Source organism: Cetorhinus maximus, chromosome 5 (genome assembly GCF_964194155.1).
Source record: "Cetorhinus maximus chromosome 5, sCetMax3.hap1.1, whole genome shotgun sequence".
NCBI classification, from domain to species: Eukaryota; Metazoa; Chordata; class Chondrichthyes; order Lamniformes; family Cetorhinidae; genus Cetorhinus; species Cetorhinus maximus.
In genome coordinates, this window is record NC_135883.1 from 170,277,421 (window position 1) to 170,301,399 (window position 23,979).

General features: G+C 45.7%; 1 protein-coding gene across 1 annotated transcript in view; it reads right to left on the reverse strand.

Annotated features, from left to right (window-relative positions):
• The window catches only part of LOC144681152 (dynein axonemal heavy chain 8-like), a 1,929,890-nt gene that overhangs the window by 1,124,132 nt on the left and 781,779 nt on the right, over positions 1-23,979 (reverse strand). The window contains exon 28 of the mRNA XM_078542879.1: positions 16,946-17,059. Within this exon, the coding sequence (XP_078399005.1) occupies positions 16,946-17,059 (114 nt within the window). The remainder of the gene's footprint in view (positions 1-16,945; positions 17,060-23,979) is intronic.

Here is a 23,979-nt window from a genome sequence, read left to right on the forward strand (position 1 = left end):
AATACTTCACATCCGTCTTCACCCAAGAGAATGAGGATGAAGGTATCAAATACGGGGAGAGAGACTGCGAGGTTCTTGAGCAAATGTAGGGAGTGACAAGGTATTAGAGGTGTTGGCAGGCTTAAAACTGGACAAATCTCCAGGTCTGGATGATTTGTGTCCCAGACTGCTGAGGGAGGCAAGGGAGGAGATTGCAGGGGCTCTGACCCAAATTTTTAATTCCTCTCTGGCCACGGGGGAGGTGCCAGAGGACTGGAGAACATCTAATGTGGTTCCGCTATTTAAAAACAGTTGCAGAGATAAGCCAGGGAACTACAGACCAGTAAGTCTCACATCAGTGGTAGGGTAACTATTGGAGAAAATTCTGAAGGAGAGAATCTGTCTCCACTTGAAGAGGCAAGGTTTGATCAGGGATAGTCAGCATGGCTTTGTCAGAGGGAGGTCATGCCTAACAAATTTGATTGAATTTTTTGATGAGGTGACCAGGTGTGTTGAAGAGGGTAGTGCGGTTGATGTAGTTTATATGGATTTCAGCAAAGCCTTTGACAAGGCCCCACATGGGAGACTTATAAAGAAGGCAAATGCACATGGGATACAGGGTAATTTGATAAGGTGGATTCAAAATTGGCTTAGTTGTAGGAGACAGAGGGTGATGACAGAAGGATGCTTTAGTGACTGGAAGCCAATGTCCAGTGGCGTACCACAGGGATCTGTGCTGAATCCCCTATTATTTGTCATTTATACAAACAACATAGATGACTATGTGGGGGGTAGGATTAGTCAGTTTGCGGATGACACAAAGATTAGCCGGGTGGTAAACAGTGAGGTTGGGTGTCTTGGGCTACAGGAAGATATAGACGGGATGGTGAAATGGGCAGATAAGTGACAGATGGAATTTAACCCTGAAACGTGTGAGGTAGTACACTTCGGAAGGAGTAATTTGACAAGGAAGCATTCAATGAATGGCATGACACTAAGAAGTTCTGAGGAACAAAGCAGCCTTGGCGTGTGTGTCCATAGATCTCTGAAGGCGGAGGGGCATGTTAGTGGGGTTGCGAAAAATGCATATGGGACACTTGCCTTTATCAATCGAGGCATAGATTACAAACGTAGGGAGGTCATATTGGAGTTGTACAGAACCTTGGTGAGGCCATAGCTGGAGTACTGAGTGCAGTTCTGGTGACCACATTATAGGAAGGATGTGATTGCACTGGAGGCGGTGCAGAGGAGATTCACCAGGATGTTGCCTGGGATGAAATATTTAAGTTATGAAGAGAGGTTGGATAGACTTGGGTTGCTTTTGTTGGAGCAGAGAAGACTGAGGGGTGGACTGATCGAGGTGTACAAGATTATGAGGGGCATGAACAGGGTGGATAAGGAGCAGCTGTTCCCCTTAGTTGAGGGGTCAGTCACGAGGGAACATAAGTTCAAGGTGAGGGGCAGGAAGTTTTGGGGGATATGAGGAAAAACCTTTTTACCCAGAGGGTGGTAATGGTCTGGAATGCGCTGCCTGGGAGGGTGGTGGTGGCGGGTTGCCTCACATTCTTTAAAAAGTACCTGGATGAGCAATTGGCACGTCATAACATTCAAGGCTACAGGCCAAGTGCTGGCAAATAGGATTAGGTCAGTAGGTCAGGTGTTTCTCATGTGCCGTTGCAGTCTCGATGGGCAGAAGGGCCTCTTCTGCACTGTGTGATTCTATAGTGAGTAATGTGAAATGGGTTGAGAAAATGAAACCATCTTTTAGAATCATGACAGTTCATTTATTTAATAGGGATGGTGGTGTGAAGGAAATATTATGTTATTTTCTATTACTGTGGGATACTGAAGCAGTTTTATGGGGACTGTGTGTATGTATGTTTGCTTGTGTGTGTATAGTTTAATTAAAATGCAGACTGCCAGACTGCAAGGTTTGAATCATTAATCGGGTTAAGTGTAAACAGGCATTTGAAATGGAGATGGAGTATACTTGGATGAACTCTCAGCAGATACACTGTGAAGGGAATTTGCATTTTTAGATATATTGATAATATTTTTAAATAGCATCTTAAGCTTTATTAATAGGGGCACTGAGTACAAGTGGAAGGAAGTCATGTTGAACTTGTATAAGACACTAGTTAGGCCTCTTCTAGAGCACTGCAACCAGTTCTGGATGCCATACTTGAGGAATGATGTAAACACATTGGAGAGAGTACAGAGGGAATTCACAAGAATAATTCCAGGGATAAAGAACTGTAGCTATGAAGATATATTAGAGAGGTAGGGACTCTTTTCCCTGGAGAAAAGAAGGCTGAGAAGAGACTTGATAGAGGTATTCAAGATCCTGAGGGGTATGGGCAGGGTTAATAGTGATAAACTGTTCCCACTCAAGAGAACATCAAGAACTAGAGGGCGCAGATTCAAAATAATTGGCAAAAGGAGTAAATGTGACGTAAGGAAAAAATTATTCACCCAGTGGGTGGTTGGAGCCTGAAACAAACTTCCTGAAAGGGTGGTGGAGGCAGGTTCGATCGAGGTATTCAAAAGGGAATCTGACTGCTGCCTGAAAAGTAAGAATGTGCAAGGTTACAAGGATAAGGCAGGGGAGTAGGACTAAGTGGATTGCTCTTTCAGAGAGCCAGTTCTGACTCAATGGGCCAAAGCGCCTCCTTCTGCACTGTAAAGATACTGTGATACTGTAATACTGTGGTTATTTGATTTTCAAAAAGACGTGATAAGATGTTTACAACTGGTAAAATAAATAAGGCAAAGTTATTAAGTTTATTTTTTCCCATAAGTGCTGGCCATGATGACAACATGAAAGCCTTTAATATTCTGGGAAAAGTAACTTCCAGAGCAAGGGTGAAACAAAAGGATTTACAAATCAAAAAGGAGAAAATATATTTAAAGAAAGATGGAAAGCTGTATGAGGTGTGGCCGTGTGAGATCTTGAAAGGTGCACTGTGTGAAACAGACTTGTGGAAAAAGCCTCTAACCACCCTGGAGAAGTTTGCTGTTACAGTAATCGAGGTTTTGTTAAAAGCCTTAGCAATTCCATTGTCGAGCGAAAGGGATATAGAATCTGTGAAATACCTCCCTCATAGTAACAGTAACTTGTGATAATATTGCTGGATATTTTATAGATTAAGAATCTATTTGGACTTTTGCCTGAAAGGGGAGTGTAGTTGGGAGTCTAGTTAAGTAAAACTCTTCGGGAAATTTATAAAATTAAATGTAGCTGTGCAACTGTAATCTGTGTGTTTAAGTTTTCTTTTCTCCAGAATTTGCCGCACCCATAGCCAGGCTGCTCTGGTACAGTTACAACACTGCCATCTACCTGGCAATGCGGAAAATTGCCCAGATATGTCCTGTACACAAAAAAGCAGGACAAATCCAACCTGGCCAATTACCGCCACATCAGTCAACTCTCGCTCATCAGTAAGGTGATGGAAGATGTCATCAACATGCGATCAAGCAGCACTTGCTTAGCAATAACCTGTTCACTGATGCTCAGTTTAGGCCAGGGCCACTCAGCTCCTGACCTCATTACAGGCTTGGTTCAAACATGGGCAAAAGAAATGAACTCCAGAAGTGAGGTAAGAGTGACTGCCCATGACATCAAGGCAGCATTTGACTGAGTGTGGCATCAAGGAGCCTAAGCAAAACTGGAGTCAATGGGAATCATACCTAGCACAAAGGAAGATAGTTGTGGTTGTTTGAGGTCAATCATCTCAGTTCCAGGACATCGCTGCAGGAGTTCCTCAGGATAGTGTCCTAAGCCCAACCATGGCTGAATCTCCCACTATTGACATCTTGGATGCACCATTGACCAGAAACTGAACCGGACTAGCCATGTTAATACTGTGCCTACAAGAGCAGGTCAGAGGCTAGGAATCCTGAAGCAAGTAACTCACCTCCTGACTCCCAAAGCCTGTCCACAATCTACGAGGCACAAGTCAGGAGTGTGATGGAATACTCTCCACTTGCCTGGATGAGTGCAGCTCCAACAACACTCAAGGAGCTTGACACCATCCAGGACAAAGCAGCCCATTTGATTGGCACCCCATCAGAGGCTACAGGGCCAACCATTGTACAGGCTGTTTCTATTTCGTAATTTTAAAGTATATTAATTTTCACTGAGTAATATGTAATGGTGTCTTTCAGCTTCGTTTACAGGCTTTGCAAGTCCTCTCACTGCATCCCCCCTACTAACAGTTCAGCTGCACACAGCTGGACCACATAAGACTTGGGGCAGAAGTAGGCTATTCGGCCCAACGAGTCTGTTCCACCGTTCAATGAGATCATGGCTGATCTGATAACCCTCAACTCCACTTTACTGCCTTTTTCCCATAACCCTAAATTCCCTTACTGATTAAAAATCTATCTTAGCCTTGAATATACTTAACGACCCAGCCTCTACAGCTCTCTGCGGTAAAGAATTCCACAGATTGACCACCTCTGAGAGAAGAAATTCCTCCTCATCTCTGTTTTAAATGGGTGCCCCCTTACTCTGAGATTATGTCCTCTGGTCCTAGACTCTCCCACAAGGGGAAACAACCTCTCAGCATCTACCCTGTCAAGCCCCCTAAGAATCTTATATGTTTCAATAAGATCGCCTCTCATTCTTCTAAAATCCAATGAGGTACAGGCCCAACCGACTCAACTTCTCTCTATAAGAAAATCCCTCCATCCCCAGGATCAACCGAGTGAACCTTCTCTGGACTGCCTCCAATGCCAGTACATCTTTCCTTAGATAAGGGGACCAAAACTGTTCACAGTATTCTAGGTGTGGCCTAACTAGTTTTAGCAAGACTTCCCTATTTTTATACTCCATTCCCTTTGAAATAAAGACCAACATTCCATTTGCCTTACCTATTACCTGCTGAACTTGTATGCTAGCATTTTTGGGATACATGCACGAGGACCCACAAATCCCTCTGTGCTGCAGCTTTCTTCAGTCTTTATCCATTTAAATAATATCCAGTTCCTCTATTCTTCCTTTGTGTCATCCTCAACACTTGCCTTCCCACCTATTTTTGAGTCATCCGCAAACTTGGCGATAGTACATTCATTTCCCTAATTCAAGTCATTTATATATATTGTAAATAATTGTGGTCCCAGCACTGATCCCTGTGGCACTCTACTAGTTACAGGTTGCCTTCCCGAAAATGCACCCCCCCCCCGCATCCCTACTGTCTGTCGTCTATTAGCTAGCCAGTCCTCTATCCATGCTAATATACTACCCCCATGGACTCATATCTAATTAAGTAGCCTTATGTGTGGTACCTTATCAAACGCCTTTTGGAAATCCAAATATATTACATCTACTGGTTCCCATTTATCTATCCTGCTTGTTACCTCCTCAAAGGATTCTAATAAATTTGTCAGGCATGATTTATCCATCATGAAGCCATGCTGACTCTGCTTGATTAGATTATGTATTTCTAAATGCTCTGCTATTACATTCTTTATAATAGGCTCCAACACTTTCCCAATGACAGATGTTAAGCTAACTGGCCTATAGTTACCTGTTTTTTGTCTCCCTCCCTTTTTGAATAAGGGTGTTACATTGGCAGTTCTCCAATCCTCTGGGACTTTTCCAAAATCTAAGGACACTTGGAAGATTATTACCAGTGCATCCACTATCTCTGCAGCTTTCTCCTTTAATATCCTAGGATGCAACCCATGCATCACAGGTGACTTCACAGAATCACACAGTGCAGAAGAGACCCTTTGGCCCATCGAGTCTGCACCAACACGTGAGAAACACCTGACCTACCTACCTAATCCCATTTACCAGCACTTGGCCCATAGCCTTGAATGTTATGATGTGCCGAGTGCTCATACAGGTATTTTTTAAAGGATGTATGTCAACCCGCTTTCACCATCCTCCCAGGCAGCAGATTCCAGACCATCACCACCCTGTGGGTAAAAATGTTTTTTCCCACATCCACCCTAAATCTCCTGCCCCTCACCTTGAACTTGTGTTTCCTCATGACTGACCCTTCAACTAAGGGGAACAGCTGCCCCCTATCCACCCTGTCCATACCCCTCATAATCTTGCACACCTCGATCAGGTCGCCCCTCAGTCTTCAACGAAAAGAACCCAATCTATCCAACCTCTCTTCATAACTTAAATGTTTCATCCCAGGCAACATCCTGGTGAATCTCCTCTGCACCCCCTCCAGTGCAATCACATCCTTCCTATAAAGTGGCGACCAAAACTGCACACAGTACTCCAGCTATGGCCTCACCAAGGTTCTATACAATTCCAGCATGACCTCCCTACTTTTGTAATCTATGCCTCGATTGATAAAGGCAAGTGTCCCATATGCCTTTTTCACCACCTCACTAACATGCCACTCCACCTTCAGAGATCTATGGACACACACGCCATGGCCCCTTTGTTCCTCAGAAATTCCTAGTGTCATGCCATTCATTTAATACTTCCTTTTCAAATTACTCCTTCCAAAGTGTATCACCTCACACTTTTCAGGGTTAAATTCCATCTGCCACTTATCTGCCCACTTGACCATCCCGTCTATATCTTCCTGCAGCCCGAGACGCTCAACCTCACTGTTTACCACCCGGCCAATCTTTGTGTCATCCGCAAACTTACTAATCCTACCCCCCACATAGTCATCTATGTTGTTTGTATAAATGACAAATAACATATCGGCCTTTAGCCCCATTAGTTTCCCCAGTACTTTTTCTCTAGTGATAGTTATTGTATTTATTTCCTCCCCCCCTTTTGCCCCATGATTATTCAATATTTTTGGTATGCTATTAGTGTCTTCTACTGTGAAGGCTGATGCAAAGTATTTATTCAACTCCTCTGCCATTTCCTGGTTCCCCATTATTATTTCCCCAGCCTCATTCTCTAACGAGTGATTCTGGAGGGAAAGGTGTGAGTGTGGCAGGGCATTTCAGAGCCTCATGCAAGGACTCTCCCACACACGTGGATCCTTCCTCCATCACACTCATCTCAATGTCTTGAGCATTTTCAATGCTGTCTGCTGGGGCTCTCTTTCAGTTGTCTATTTGAGATGACCTGCATCTTCGCCCACCCGCTGATCACACTCCCATGCAGCACCTGTGCCCACCTAACACAAGGCTCCTCCCACTTTCAATGTCAGGAGTATGAGCCTGAATTTTATCTTTGGCGAGCGTGCGCCATTAGCGGGCCCGGGAGCGGTTGGGAAATGGGCCGCCAACCACAATCGGCCCCAACCCCGATTTTATGCTGGCTGGCCAATTAACAGCCAGTCAATATGAAACACGCGTTGAAAAGCTCAGTGTTATGGGGTGTGGGCGGGAAGAGGGCGGGCGATGATGTTTCCGCAGGTGTAGGTGAGCGCTGTGAGAAAGTTACCTGAAGGCATAGAGCTGCCTCAGGGAGCTGCAGACCTAAAAATGATCAAAAAAAAGTTAAGAAAGCTGCAAAAAAATGTCCATGTATCACAATCAAGCACCTGAGAACATAGCTGATAGAAATGCTGTTCACAGATATTTATTTTAATTTTATTTCATAATTGAAATTTCATCCCGCCCTTGGATGACGTTTGACGGAAAATGTCAAGGCCACCTGGCCGATTTGCCCATCCGCCAACCATAAGGTTGGATGGGCCAAGAAAAATCAGAGACAATTTTACTGCTAATGGGCTTAACTGCCCTCCTAATTATCAGTGGGCACGCTTCCGACTTTTGCGTGCACCCACTGACTGAAATATCGCGAGAGTGCATGATGATGTTGGGACGCTCGCCCGACATCTTCTCACGCGATTTTACTTCCAATCGGGTCGGGCGCGTGCCTGCCCGCGGGTTCTAAAATTCTGCCCATGGTTGTTTTCAGCTCCCCCATCCTTTCCCCTCCCCCAGTCACCCATGTCCTTTCCCCCATCACTGCTTACCCGTCTGGTATCACCTGCCACCTCCCCACTGTCACCTACTAATCAGAAGCCTTTTCTTTCTTTGTTCACATTCCCTATCTTTTTGAAAATTCCACCTCCATCCACAGTGACCTCCCCAAACTCCTCCTTCCCACCCTCAGGGTCCATGTCTCCTTCCGAGTCCTCACCAACTATTCTCGCTGTCCCTTCTACCACTATTGTCGCACCCTCACCCTCCCACCCTACAGGCTCATTCTGCCTGCTCTCATACTCATCATTCCCTCCTACCATGCTCATTCTCAGTTTGCACCCCAGGAGGCAGTCATCGACTCCACAGACCGCTCCCTTGCACATTCACCTGGACATCCCCACCCTTACTCCCTCCTCCACCCTTACTCCCACCTCGCCTAGACTTCTTCACCCCCCGCCCCCCGAACTCCTTCACCCATCCAAACTCAGTACTCCCACTGGACTCCTTCCCCCTGCCAGACTCCTTCCTCTCCTAAGACTCCCTCCTCCCCCTGGACTCCTTCCACCCCACCAAGCTCCTTCCTCCCACTGAAGTCCATCCCCCCCTCCGAACTCCATCCCCCCCTGAAGTCCTTCTCCCCTCTCCTAACTCCTTCTTCCCACTGAAGTCCTTTCCCCCCTAACTCCTTCCTCCCCCTAAAGTCCCTCCTCCCTCCGAACTCCTTCTTCCCCCTGAACTCCTTCCTCCCACTAAAGTCCTTCCCCCGTCCGAACTCCTTCCTTCCCTGAAGTCCTTCCCCCCTCCAAACTCCTTCCTCCCCCTGAAGCCCTTCCTCCCTCTGAACTCCTTCCTCCCCGAAGTCCTTCCCCCCTCCTAACTCCTTCCTCCCCTTGAAGTCCTTCCTCTGTCCGAACTCCTTCCTCCCCCAACGTCCTGCCCACCTCCAAACTCCTTTCCACCTCCGAATTCCTCCCCTTACACTTTCCATCCTCCTTATACATACCTCCTCAGTTGCTGTATTCTCCCCCGTTACACCCTCCTCCCCCTGTATTCCCTCCCCCCAACCTCACCTCCCTGACATCTTCATCCCCCCCTCCCATCCTCACCCCCCGACACTTTCATTCTCCCCTGCCAACCTCACCCTTATACACCTTTGTTTCCCCCCTCCCAACCTTACCCCACCTACACCTTTGTTCCCCCCGTCAACCTCACCGTCCCCCCCTCCCCCCACCCCCAGTACACCTTCCTCTTCTATTCAAACCTAGATCTTCCTCTACTAACCTCCCCATCACCTCCACCCACCTCAGTACACCTTCTTATCCCACTCAGCTGTATCTCCCTCTTCCCCGCTTCAACGATTATCCATAGCAGCCCATGGCCACGACTCTGATGTCCCGGAGCAGACCCAGACATCAACAGAGACCTTCCACCTTCTGTGAGCTGCTTCACAGCTGAGCCATGTCCATGAAAATCCACTCAGCATGTGATTCACTTGTTCCTCCAGGGTCCAGTATCTGAGGACTCCAGCTTCTTCTGTCCCTGGGATGTCCGCAATGTGAGCAAGGCCCTAACAGTAAGTGCTGAGTTCTGCACGTCACACTTGTCAAGACGTGTTCTGGGTCGAAACAAAAACAAAAAGTGCTGGAAAAACTCAGCAGCTCTGACAGCATCGGTGGAAAGACAGAGTTAACATTGCGCGTCCATATGACTCTACTTCAGAGTGAAGAATCCAGTATTTTTTGTTTTTGTTTCAGATTTCCAGCATTCACAGTATTTTGCCTTTATCATAAGGCAGGATTTTCCCGTTGGCAAGCAGGGGGCGGGGCCTGCTCACCGATGTGTAAAATGATGCACGCTGATGTCGGGCAGAACTCCTGATGTCATCGCGCCCCATTTAACTTTTCCGGTAGGCAGGGTGCAGCAAAATCAGCTGCACGCCCACCGACCTGTCAATGGCCAATTGAGGCCATTGACAGAGTAATTAGACTAATTAATGGACTTGCCTATCCAACCTTAAGTTTGGTGGGCAGGCCAGGAGCCCCGGTGGGAATTAGAAAAAGCATGAAACCTCATCCACAAGTGGGATGAGGTTTCATGTTGGTTTAAAAAATTTTATTCAAGTTTTTGTAAAAATTATGGGCATGTCCCAACTCATGTGACAGTGTCACATGAGGGGACATGTCAAGAATGTTTTTCTTCGCTATTTTTCATATTTGTCACAGAACAGCCGATTTCCCTGAGGCAGCACTTAGCCTCAGGGAGATGAGTGCGCTCTTTCATGCGCATGTGCGAAAGAGCGCACTCTCGATTTTGGGATTTTCCCCCCCTGCCCGCACAGGGAGCGCATAGCGCTTCCGTGCAGACATCGCGCTGGGCGGGCCTTAATTGGCCCGCCCAAGTAAAATAGCGCCGCACCCCCAATCGGGGGAGCCGGTCGGAAGCGCGCCTGTGCGTGCCCGGCCTTCAACTTCGCCCCTGACGGGGGGAAAAATTCTGCCTTTAGTGTTCTGGGCCAACGTATTTTCCGTCGATGTGGGCAGTAAATTTGATATGGGGGTTGATTCCTGTGATTATTCTATGTAGATGTATTAAAATGACATTCCTGACGTGCAGCAGCAGGAAATGCAGCCCACCATTGACAGGTGGAGCAGACAATTGCAAACTGGTTTCATGGCAGTGTGAAACCGGTTTTAACCCTCTTGCCATATTGTCCACTCACACCTGCCATGATGTCCGATGTCAACGGGGGCAGAAAATTCTGGCCATAGTGTCCAACATTAGATGTGATTCCACAATTGGACAACCTTTGCTAAACAATCTTGAGTGTGCTAATATTATGACACAGCCGATGGTAAAGCCTGAGTTGTTCAAATCCCAGAGGGAAACTTGAAACAACTGTCATAACCCATTTTTACAACTTGTATGTTTAGAGATGCAGGCTTTGAATTCAGTAGTAATAAGGCCACCGAGTCTCAAGAGGTTATTATAAAACTAAGTTAAACATTTATTAATACAAGAAATATTGTAAACACATACATATACCAACAAAACTACGACCGTCATGAAGCTATTAATATATATAATATCTTGGAAAATATTTTTCCTTTAAAACAGAGGTTAATCTGTTCTGATGAAGAGTCATTCGGACTCGAAACATTAACTGTATCTCTCTCCGCAGATGCTATCAGACCTGCTGAGTTTTTCCAGGTATCTTTGTTTTTGTTTTAGTCTGCAGGTATGTTTTAATTGGATTAAAGCCAGCTAGTCTGGGTGCATTGATACGTACTAGTTTTGATATGTAAGAGAGATAGTGTGCATTTGCTTTTTTTTAAATAGAGCATTCAAGAAGTGGGGTAAAAATTTGACACCTTTCTAGCAGCTACCAAGCAATATGTTTATATTACTAATAAAATTGGTATTATGAAAGGGGTTTCATTGTTAAAAGGTAAAATTCAAAGAGTTTGTTGATAAAATGAGAATTAACGTTCAATGGGGCTGGTAGATATAACTTCAGTAGTTTTTGGGTGTGCAGGCAGAGGCAATGTAAGATCAAAAGGCAGCTGCAAGCCTCTAACTGGCCCCACAGTGAAATGAACCTCATTTTGAATTCATAGAAACATAGAAAATAGGAGCAGGAGTAGGCCATTTGGCCCTTCAAGCCTGCTCCGCCATTCTTTATGATCATGGCTGATCATCCAACTCAATAGCTTGCTCCCGCTTTCTCTCCATATCCTTTGATCCCTTTCGCCCCAAGAGCTATATCGAACTCCTTCTTGAAAACATACAATGTTTTGGCCTCAACTACTTTCTATGGTAACGAATTCCACAGGCTCACCACTCACTCACCACTTTCTCCTCATCTCAGTCCTAAATGGTCTACCCCATATCCTCAGACTGTGACCCCTGGTTCTGGACTCCCCCACCATCGGGAACATCCTTCCTGCATCTACCCTGTCTAGTCCTGTTAGAATTTTATAGGTTTCTGTGAGATCCCCCCTCATTCTTCTGAACTCCAGTGAATATAATCCTAACCAACTCAATCTCTCCTCATATGTCAGTCCTGCCATCCCAGGAATCAGTCTGGTAAACCTTCGCTGCACATCCTCTATAGTAAGAACATCCTTCCTGAGATAAGGAGACCAAAACTGCACACAATATTCCAAGTGTGGTTTCACCAAGGCCCTGTATAATTGCAGCAAGACGTCCCTGCTCTTGTACTCGAATCCTTTCGCTATGAAGGTCAATATACCATTTGCCTTCTTCACTGCCTGCTGTACCTGCATGCTTACCTTCAGCGACTCGTGTACAAGGACACCCAGGTCTCGTTGCACATTCCCCTCTCTCAATGTATCGCCATTCAGATGATAATCTTCCTTCCTGTTTTTTCTACCAAAATGGATAACCTCACATTTATCCACATTATACTGCATCTGCCATGCATTTGCCCACTCACTCAGCTTGTCCAAATCACACTGAAGCATCTCTGCATCCTCCTCACAGCTCACCCTCCCACCCAACTTTGTGTCATTGCAAATTTGGAGATTTTACATTTAATTCCCTCATCTAAATCATTAATATATATTGTGAATAACTGGGGTCCCAGCACCGATTCCTGTGGTATCCCACTAGTCACTGCCTGCCATTCGGAAAAAGACCCGCTTATTCCTACTCTTTGTTTCCTGTCTGCCAACCAGTTTTCTATCCATCTCAATACACTACCCCCAATCCCATGCTCTTTAATTTTACACGCCAATCTCTTCTGTGGGACTTTGTCGAAAGCCTTCTGAAAGTCCAAATAAACCACATCCACTGGCTTCCCCTCATCAACTCTATTCGTTACATTTTCTTTAATAATGGACTCTAGAATTTTCCCCACTACCGACGTCAGGCTGATTGGTCTATAATTCCGTTTTCTCTCTACCTCCCTCTTTAAATAGTGGGGATACATTAGATACCTTCCAATCTGTAGGAACTGTTCCAGAGTCTATAGAATCTTGGAAGATGACCACCAATGCATAACTCGCAAGGTGAAAATGCTTTGCCTGGTGTTTGGTTAAGTCTATGGGTTGCTGTTGCCTTAATGGAGATTAATTTGGGAATTTGTTAAAAGTTATGATAGTAATTTGTAGCCATGTGTATATATTTTAACTTGTGTAAATTAATAAAATATTTCAATTAGTTTAATATAAAGCCTCGAGAACTGATGGTCTGATTCCTGAATTTAGAGTCGCATCTCAAATATAACACTTAAAAATATATGTTTAAAGTTTCTGGGATTTTTAAACACCTCCACTTTACCAACTGCATCCGTCATAACACTACTTTAACTACAAAAGTCCCCTAATTAAACTGACTTTCAGTACACCCCCCCCATAAGGTAACAGTAAATCTCATAGATTTAAATAAACTATTGGAAAAAATTCTGAGGGACAGGATAAAGCTCCACTCGGAGAAGCAAGGATTAATCAGGGTTAGTCAGCATGGTTTTGTCAGGGGGAGATTATGTCAAACAAATTTGATTGAATTTTTTAAGGAGGTGACTAGTTGTGTAGATGAGGGTAGAGTAGTTGATGTAGACTTCATGGACATGGACTTCAGTAAGGCTTTTGACAAGGTCCTGCATGCGAGAATGGTCAAGAAGGTAAGAGCCCATGGGATCCAGGGCAATTTGGCAAATTGGATCCAAAATTGGCTGTGGCAGGAGGCAGAGGGTGATGGTCGAAGGTCGTTTTTATGATTGGAAGCCTGTAACGAGTGGCGTACCGCAAGGATCAGTGCTGGAACCCTTGCTGTTTATAGTATACATTAATGATTTAGATGTCAATATAGGAGGTATGATCAGTAAGTTCGCAGATGACACGAAAATTGGTGGTGTCGTAAATAATGAAGAGGAAAGCCTTAGATTACAGGACGATATAGATGGGCTGGTAAAATGGGCAAACCAGCGGCAAATGGAATTTAATCCTGAGGTGATGCATTTTGAGAGGACTAACATGATAAGGGAATACACAATAAATGGTATGGCCCTAGGAAGTACAGAGGATCAGAGGGACCTTGGTGTACATGTCCATAGACCCCTGAAGCCAGCAGCACAGGTAGATAAGGTGGTTAAAAAGGCATATGGGATACTTGCTTTTATTAGCTGAGGCATAGAATATAAGAGCAGGGAGGTTATGTTGGAGCTGTATAAAAGGCTAGTTAGGCCACAGTTGGGGTTCTGTGTGCAGTTCTGGTCGCCACACTATAGGAAGGATGTGATTACACTGGAGACGGTGCAGAGCAGATTCACCAGGATGTTGCTTGAGCTGGAGCCTTTCAGCTATGAAGAGAGACTGGGCTGGACTATGACTGAAGAGTTACCTGGCAAAGCACATCCTAGACAGTCGCACTCAAAATTAGTTTCTTTCAGCTCTGGGTCCTTGCAGACAGCAGCTTAAGGCTTATAGGCTGGAGGCTTCTCACACTTGTTGGATCTTAAAACTCCCCTTGGAGTGCAAAAACAAGAAAGCTATGATAAACTTTTAAAACTCACTGGCTGGGTCCCAGTTGGGATTATTGTGGCCAATTCTGGCCACTTCATTTTAAGGTCGTAGGTGCAGAGGAGGTTTATTAGAATGGTACCAGAGTTGAAAGATATCAGTTATGTGGAAAGATTGGAAAAACTGTTGCTAGTCACCTTAGAAACGTGAAGGTTAAGGGGAAATTTGATAGAAGTAATAAGGAGAAGCTGTTTGCACTATTAAAAAGTTTGTCACCACAGAATTAAGGTAATTGACAAAAGAATCTGAGAAAACATGAGGAAAGTTTTTTTTACATAACAAGTTGTTGAGCCAGGTCTTCCAATTGCCGCTGTTGTGCATTGGTGTTCACACTTGTGCGGCACTTGCACGCAAATATCAAACTTCCAATGGGCGGGCATACACTGCCCAGAAACCTCCAACACTGACCCTGATGTTGTAGCCTTGGGCTCAGATGCGCTGAATTTGCCCAGAAACGTACACCATTCTGCCTAGAACTTTAGGCATAGGTGTAGGGCCAGGTGGAAAGTTATTTACAGCAGAAGCTGTAACAGGAAGGCTGCTTTCTTATACAAATTGTTTTTAAAAGTAAACTTGCTGAAATCCCTATTCCCCACCACCCATCATTCCCTAACCCTTTCCATTCCACCCAGCCCCTCACCCAACCCCATCGCTTCCTCAAACCCCTCCACCAACACCCTCCTTACCCACCTACACCCGCCCAATGTTTCCAATGCTTATCCTTTCTATAAACATGAAAACTAAAAATCAATGGACTCAAAGCCCTCGTCCACTGGTCTTCACTTCTTTAAAGAATATATATATATATATATAAATAAATATCAATGCAGTTTACCATTTAATCCATTTTAAATGCTTTTTACATTTCTGTCAAGTCTTTTCCATGTTAACTTATATTAAATTACAGGTTATACAAACTCCTAAATGCAATTAAAAGTGTTTGAAAGTTTAAATTGTTAAAAAAAAAATGCTTGAGAACTTTAAAAGATATTCAGCTCAGTTTACTGCAGGCTGCTAGACCTCAAAGGACAATTCTTGTACTGCTGACATCAAAGGGGGAGTGGCCTCAGCACTCTTGCCCCTTGCCCCTATCCCAAAGCTTCAGTCCAAAAAAAGATAAAGACTCATGGGTCAGAATTTTCGGCTCGCCAAGGCGTAAAATGACGCGGGGTGACATCAGGCGTGCGTCCTGACATCACCGCGCGTCATTTAGATTTTCAGTTCAGTAGGCGCACAGCCGACTCGGCTGCGCACCCACCAAACTATCAAAGGCCTATTAAAGCCATTTAAAAACTAATTAAACCAATAAACTGAGCTGTCCATCCAACCTTAAGGTTGGCGGGCAGGCTAAGTGCCCAGGCAGCCTTCGCATTGTTCATGGAACCTCATCCACGGGCAGGATGAGGTTTCATGAAGTGTTTATAAATTGAATAAAAATTGTTACAAAAATTCGTTGACAGATCCCCGCTCATGTGACACTGTCACATGAAGGGACATGTCTTAAAAATTTTTCTTTTCTTTATTTAGCTTTTTAAAACTTAAACTAATCTCCCTGAGGCACAGAGGTGCCTGAGGGAGATATCTGCGCTCTTTCGTGCGCCTGCACGAAAGAGCACAGGCCCCGACTCAGGGAAACCCCCGCTGCCCGCACAAGGAGCGCTCAGTGCTTTCGGGCTCATGTGACACTGGGTGGGCCTTAATTGGCCCGCCCATGTAAAATGGCGGCGCAGACCCGATCAGGGATGCCAATCAGGTCCACACCCGCCCCTGCCCCCGCCCGCCTTCGCACAACCCCCCTGACAGGGGGAAAATTCTCCCCATGGTCTGCAAACAGCAGTCTTGCCACCGACCAGAAGATCTGAGCTGTGATGATTAGAACTCACTGCCTGAAAGAATAGTGTAGATGCAAGAGTAACTTTTAAAGAGAATTTAACAAGGGTAACACACTGCAAGACGTTAGAGAAAGCACAGGGGCTGGAACTAATTGGATAGCTCATTAAAAAAGTTGGCACAGGTGTAATGAACAGAATGTTCGCCAATCTGTGCTGCATCATTCAAGGATTCTAAAAAGCTCAACTGCAACAGTTGAAGAGTATTTATCATGATTTAATTATCTGCATTCATGTTCAGCATGGAGAGACATTGATGCATGTGAATGGCACATTTCAAAATTTGAGAGTGATTAGATGGACCATTTACGATGACATCTTCCAAAACCATGACCTTTCCCAGCTAGAATGACAAGGGCAGCAGGCCCATGGGAACACCACCACCTGCAATATCCCCTCCAAGCCACACACCATCCTGACTTGGAACTATATTGCCATTTCTTCATTGTCGTTCGGGCGAAATCCTGGAACTCTCTCCATAACAGCACTGGGGGTGTAACTACACCAGATGGACTGCAGAAGTTTAAGGAGGCGGCTCACCATCACCTTCTGAAGGCCAGTTAGAAGTGGGAAATAAATGCTAGCCTTGTCAGTGATGCCCACATCCCATGAAAGAATAAAAAAACATGATCCTTTCCAGTCTGTACATTCAGCTGATTTAAAGTTACCAAAACTTACTTTTTCATACTGTCGTCCATATTTGAGCACTTCTTTCTGGAAAATATCCACTGACTCCAGCAGGTTAGCCTTGAATTTGGGTTGTACTTGAACCAATTCATCCTGAACATTTCTCTGTTAGGCAATTACATAACAAAATCAAGCAAACAGCATACTGCAGGTCTTAGCGTTAGCTAATCATTTGATTTGACAACTCAAAAAACAAACAAGCAAATGTAAAGACCAAAAAGGGTGTCATTTTTTACAATAAAAAATGAAAGCATCTACTGGTAGTATATACAGCTTTGAATCTACTAAAAAAAATTGATCAAGTCCAATAGTAAAGCTGAGGGGTAATAAGAATATGCAATATATCTAACATATTTATAATAAATAAGGTACATAAGCATTTTTTTCAATAATATCGAATTAGAACATGGTTACGGCACAGTAGGAGACCATTCAGTTCATTGCATAGCCTGGCAATTTTTATTCTCTTGTAATAATTATCCAATTCTCTTCAAAGCTATGACTAATTCTGCTTCCACCGCACCTAAAATCAGTGTCCACAAGTTCTCGAACCTTCTACCAAAGGGAACAATTTCTCCCTATTTGCTCTATCTAGACCCCAGGCCTCTCTATAAAAACTCTCAACCTTCTCTTCTCCAAGGAGAACAGCCCCAGATTCTCCAATCCATCCCACAACAAGTTCCTCATCACTGGCACCACTCTCACAGCGACATAGAAACATAGAAAATAGGAGCAGGAGTCCCTTCGAGCCTGCTCCGCCATTCAATATGATCATGGCTGAACCTCTACCTCAATGCCATAGTCCCACTCTCGCCCCATTACGCTTGATGCCTTTAGAGTCCATAAATCTATCTATTTCCTTCTTAAATATATTCAGTGACTGGGGATGGAATTTTCCATGCCTGCTGGCATCGGGCATGCTTGGCACCGTGGGCAGACAACAGAAGGCCAGGAATTGGTTTCACAACATCATGAAATCAGTTTGCGATCGGCTGCTCAGCCCGTCGAAGGCAGGCCACGTTTCCAGCCATCGGACATTGGGAACCTCATTATAACACATCTGCATATCATTATGAGGCAAGCTCACCGGAATCATCACCCCCTCGCTGGATCGTCTGCCCACGTCGGTGTAATTGCATGCTGATGTGTTTCACAACAGCATATATAAGGTGTGCACCTGGAGGGCTGCACTTTGAGGGTCACTCGGAGGTGAGTGCACAGTAATGTTGAGCATAACATTCTGAATCACAGTGCAGAAGAGGCCCTTTGGCCCATCAAGTCTGCACCAACACGTGAGAAACACCTGACCTACCTACCTAATCCCATTTACCAGCACTTGGCCCACAGCCTTGAATGTTATGACATGCCAAGTGCTCCTCCAGGTACTTTTTAAAGGATGTGAGGCAACCCGCCTCCACCACCCTCCCAGGCAGTGCATTCCAGACCGTCAACACCCTCTGGGTAAAAAAGTTTTTCCTCACATCCCCTCTAAACCTCCTGCCCCTCATCTTAAACTTATGCCCCCTTGTGACTGACCCTTCAACTAAGGGGAACAGCTGCTCCCTATTCACCCTGTCCATGCCCCTCATAATCTTGTACACCTCGATCAGGTCGCCGCTCAGTCTTCTCTGCTCCAACGAAAACAACCCAAGTCTATCCAACCTCTCTTCATAACTTAAATGTTTCATCCCAGGCAACATCCTGGTGAATCTCCTCTGCACCCCCTCCAGTGCAATCACATCCTTCCTATAATGTGGCGACCATAACTGCACACAGTACTCCAGCTGTGGCCTCACCAAGGTTCTATACAACTCCAACATGACCTCCCTACTTTTGTAATCTATGCCTTGATTGATAAAGGCAAGTGTCCCATATGCCTTTTTCACCACCCCACTAACATGCCACTCCACCTTCAGAGATCTATGGACACACACGCCATGGCCCCTTTGTTCCTCAGAAATTCCTAGTGTCATGCCATTCATTGAATACTTCCTTTTCAAATTACTCCTTCCAAAGTGTATCACCTCACACTTCTCAGGGTTAAATTCCATCTGCCACTTATCTGCCCATTTGGCCATCCGTCTATATCTTCCTGTAGCCCAAGACACTCAACCTCACTGTTAACCACCAGGCTAATCTTTGTGTCATCCGCAAACTTACTAATCCTACCCCCCACATAGTCATCTATATCGTTTATACAAATGACAAATAATAAGGGTCCGAGCACAGATCCCTGTGGTACGCCACTGGACACTGCACTGGTGGAGGATATGGGTGAGCACTGTGATGAGTCTTCAGGGAGGGTTTCAGCGAATTCCTCTTCTGGGTTTCCCTCTGGGCTTGATTGGAGGTCCTGGGTCGTGTACTCTCTTGGCAGATTCCCAGATGTGCCTGCAAAAGCAAGGGGAGATAACTAGTGCACAGCAGTGGCCTGTGAAACAGGACACAGCACGATGTCTGATGGATATCACACTGCTGGATCCTCACTTGGTAGAGCATCTTATCGTCAGCACAGGAACAGTCCAGATCCTCACCAGCCAGCTGAATGGTTCTAATTTCGAAGTCCATGAGGAACTTGACGTCAGTATCCACCAGTAAGCGACCTCTCCCTGATGTTGTGTGCTGCCTTGTCCTGCATGAATAGAGATGAAGTGAGTCTAAGTGGGACACCTGCCAGGCCAGATGATAAGCATGCCTGGCATATGTGGGTGGTGAGTGGTCCCATGGCCAGGACGAGGACAATGGTGTGCGTGAGAGTGAATGGTGATGTCCTTTGAACTGGCAGTGAGTGAGGGCCCTGTGGATGTGTGATGGGTTTGTAAGTGTGTGAATTGAGAATGATGAGAAGAGTGACTTATCCCTGCTGTAAGGAGGAAATCATTCATCCTCTTTCTGCACTCGGTGGTTGTCTTCTTTTGCCGGGCATTGACACAGACCACCGCAGCTACCACCTTCCAAGCCAGGTTGGTGATGCCATTGCCTCTCCTGCGGCTAGAGGTGGGGGTAGAGGACATCACAGTGGGTCTCCACGGCGTCCAAAATGTACTTGAGGAATGCGTCGCTAAACTGGAGCGGGGAGTGGGGTGGGCTGCTGCCTTTTTGCCTTTCGGGGCCATCCTGTCTTCCGTGCGGCAGTACTGCACTGGGAGTATGGAAGAGGTGTGCGTGTGGCTGCATTTTAAAAGTGGCGCCCAGCATGATGAAACGGCGAGGTGACGGTGAGGCGAGTGAATGAGAGCCCGCCCACCATGGAAATGGCGTATTTCCCGGGAAAGCATGATGAATGCGATGGGTTTGGGACGGTACGGCGTGACAAGCCACCATTGCGGCAAGCAGGTAAAACATTTTTCTCGCCACTTCTCAGTGCAAATCTGAGACAATGCCACCTTTGGCCTCCACAGCCTTTTGAGAATTCTATAGGTTCACCAGCTTCTGAATGACGATGTTTTTCCTCATCTCAGTCCTAAATGGTGGAGCAGGCTCGAGGGACAGAATGATCTACTCCTGTTCCCATTTCTTATGTTCTTATGTTACTCCATATCCTGAAACTGTGACCCCATGTTCTAGACCCCTCAGCCCGAGGAAACATTATCCCTGCATCCAGTCTGTTCAGCCCTGTCAGAATTTTATAAATTTCAATGAGATCTCCTCTCATTCTTCTAAACTTCAGTGAATACAGGCCTAGTCGGCCCAATCTCTCTACATATGAAAACCTGCCATCCCAGGAATCAGGCTGGTGAACCTTCGCTGGACTCCCTTTATGGCAAGTATACCATTTCTTAGGTAAGGAGACCAAAGCTGCACACAATATGAAGAGAGGTTGGATAGACTTGGGTTGTTTTCGTTGGAGCATAGAAAACTGAGGGGTGACCTGATCGAGGTGCACAAGATTATGAGGGGCATGGACAGGGTGGATAGGGAGCAGCTGTTTCCCTTAGTTGAAGGGTCAGTCACAAGGGGGCATAAGTTCAAGGTGAGGGGCAGGCGGTTTAGGGGGGAATGTAAAGAAAAATGTTTTTACTCAAAGGGTGGTGACGGTCTGGAATGCACTGCCTGGGAGGGTGGTGGAGGCGGGTTGCCTCATATCCTTTAAAAAGTACCTTTATGAGCACTTGGCATGTCATAACATTCAAGGCTATGGGCCCAGTGCTGGTAAATGGGATTTAGGTAGGTAGGTCAGGTGTTTCTCACGTGTTGGTGCAGACTCGATGGGCCGAAGGGCTGTGCACTGTGATTCTGTGATTCTACGAATACTCCAGGTGTGGTCTCACCAAGGCCCTTTACAGATGCAGTAAGATATCCGTGCTCCTATACTCAAGTCCTCTCTCAACGAAGGCCAACATAACAATTGCCATCTTAACTGCTTGCTACAACTGCATGCTTGCTTTCAGTGATTGGTATACAAGGGCACCCAGGTGTCTCTGTACATCAACATTTCCCAATCAGTATGTCAAGGAACCGACTAGGGCACCACATTCACAAACATTCACTCCCTCCACTACCAACATACAGTCGCAGCAGTGTGTACCATCTACAAGATGCACTGCAAGAATTCACCAAGGCTCCTTCAATAGCACCTTCCAAACCCACGACCACTACCACCGAGAAGAACAAGGGCAGCAGATAGATGGGAACACCACCACCTGGAAGTTCCCCAAGTCACTCACCATCCTGACTTGGAAATATATTGCCATTCCTTCACTGTCGCTGGGTCAAAATCCTGGAACTCCCATCCTAACAGCACTGTCACCACATGGACTGCAGCGGTTCAAGAAGGCAGCTCACCATCACCTTCTCAAGGGCAACTAGGGATGGCAATAAATGCTGGCCCAGCCAGCGAAGCCCACATCCCATGAATTAATAAAAACAAATCATCTCGTACACACTCCAGGAATTCATCCGCCGCAGTATTATTGCTAATTTGGTTTGCCCAGTCTCTATGTAGATTAAAGTCACACATGATTAATGTTACATGCATCTCTAATTTCCTGTTTAATGTCATCCCTGCGCTTACTACTGGTCTTTGGAAGCCTATAGACAATTCCCACTAATGTTTTCTGCCCGTTGTTGTTTCTTTGTTCCACCCAGACTGATTCCACATTTAGATTTTCTGAGCCAATATCCCCTCTCACTATTACACTGATTTCATCCTTAACTAACAACACCACTCCACCTCCTTTACCTTTTTGCCTGTCCATCGAGTACCCTTGGATATTCAGTTCCCATCTCTGGTCACCCTGCAGCTATGTTTCTGTACTCGCAATCATATCATACCGGTTTACATATATTTGCGATGTTAATTCACCTACCTTATTGTGAATGCTTCATGCATTCAGATACAGTGGCTTTAGACTTGTCTTTTTAACATTTTTACAAATTTATTGTACTATCCCCTCAAAGTTGGTGATGATGCAGCAAGATAAGGTTGGTATACAGAAACTTGACCCATTCTACAGACTATGACAGGAATCTTCCAGAAAACCAGGCTTCAAAAAGGCTTAGACTTGAGGCGGGTTTGTGGTGTCATTCTGGAGGTTCCGCTTTAGTGTTGACAAGCTGGATGTTCACAACAGACTGCCCTGGGAGTCCAGGGATGTAACATTCAAACTTTCCAAAAGCAAAAGGAGCTTATGTCATGTGGTGTTGCCCATTGATGAATCAGTTTCAGGCTAACAATCAGTTTCTATTGGTGGGATCTTCCAGTCCTGCTAGTGGTGAGACTTGTGACGGGCGAGGGCACAAAATTTGGAGTGATAGCAAAAGTCAGTTTTCCACCGGTGGGAAAATAAGTTGTAATTTTCCCCCTCTGGACTTCAATGATGTTTCCCACTGCTCCATGTCTCAGGAATGCTCATTAATGACCCAACTCACCGGAATCACGTTCGCGCTCCAAATCTAATTGCCCCATCAGCAAATAATTAGTCCGGTCTGATTTACGACCAGATATAAGTGGCATGCACCTGGCAAACTGCATTTCACTTGCTACTTTCAGGTTTGTATGCACAGAGTTCATCTACCTTTCACTGTGCCACTGTCATGGCTGCTCCAACTCGATGCCAAGGCTGTTCAAGCAATACCAGTGGGAAGGGAAGGGGGTGGAAGGCAGATGCTTGGCTGGATGGTTGACTGGAAAGAGGCAAGGGAAGGGGTTGAAGGCAAATGTTTGACAGAGGGGGATGACTGGGTAGAGGCAAGGAAAAGGGTGGAAGGCAGACGATTGACAGGGGGCAGATGGTTAAAGGAAGTGGGGAGGTAATTGTGAGTCAGTCCTGGGGCAGTGCGCCACACAGTGTCACGACCAGAATTTAAAGGCAGTCCTGGGTCAGTGCAGACCATTTTATAGGGCTATACCTGGCCTGAATGTCTTGGTCCCATCAAGGGAGGGGGAGGGCCTGTCTGTGCAGTGTCAGTCATGTACAGCATGGTGTGCAGCATGTAATCAGTCCCTCACACTTATGGGTCCTGGGGGTTGGTGGCTTGGTACTGGGCAGCAGATGTTACTGTCACAGTCAGGGGAGGCAACTGCAGCCTGTATATGGAGAACTGGTAAGTAAGAAGAGGGTAGTCAATGGTCTAATGGAGGTGTCCTAGTTGGTCACTGTGTATAGGGTCTCAAGATGGGGAGGGATGACATCAACATGAGGCATGGGGGCATTGACAGAAAACAGTTCACGGGGGAGGACTATAATTATGATGGGCTCCAGGTTAAAGGGGGAGGCAGGGGAGCGATTGGAGGGAGGAAAGCCTGCACAAGATGACCTTTGAGGACGATAAGAGGCCCTTGGGTGGTGATAGAGGAAGGTTTGGAAGCTAGCTCAAAATAGAATTGGAGCAGTACCATTTCGACAGCCGATGTAATGGTGCAGTTGAAATATAAACTTGGAAAAAAAATTGCTAGGTGAGGGGTCTGAGGGCTTGTGGGAGACTACTGCACTTTTGGGCCGATTGAAGGGGCATGTGTTTTACGCGTTCTTGCGAGAATCCATTAGGGCTTGGAGCCAAATGTAGATTTGGTATGACTAATC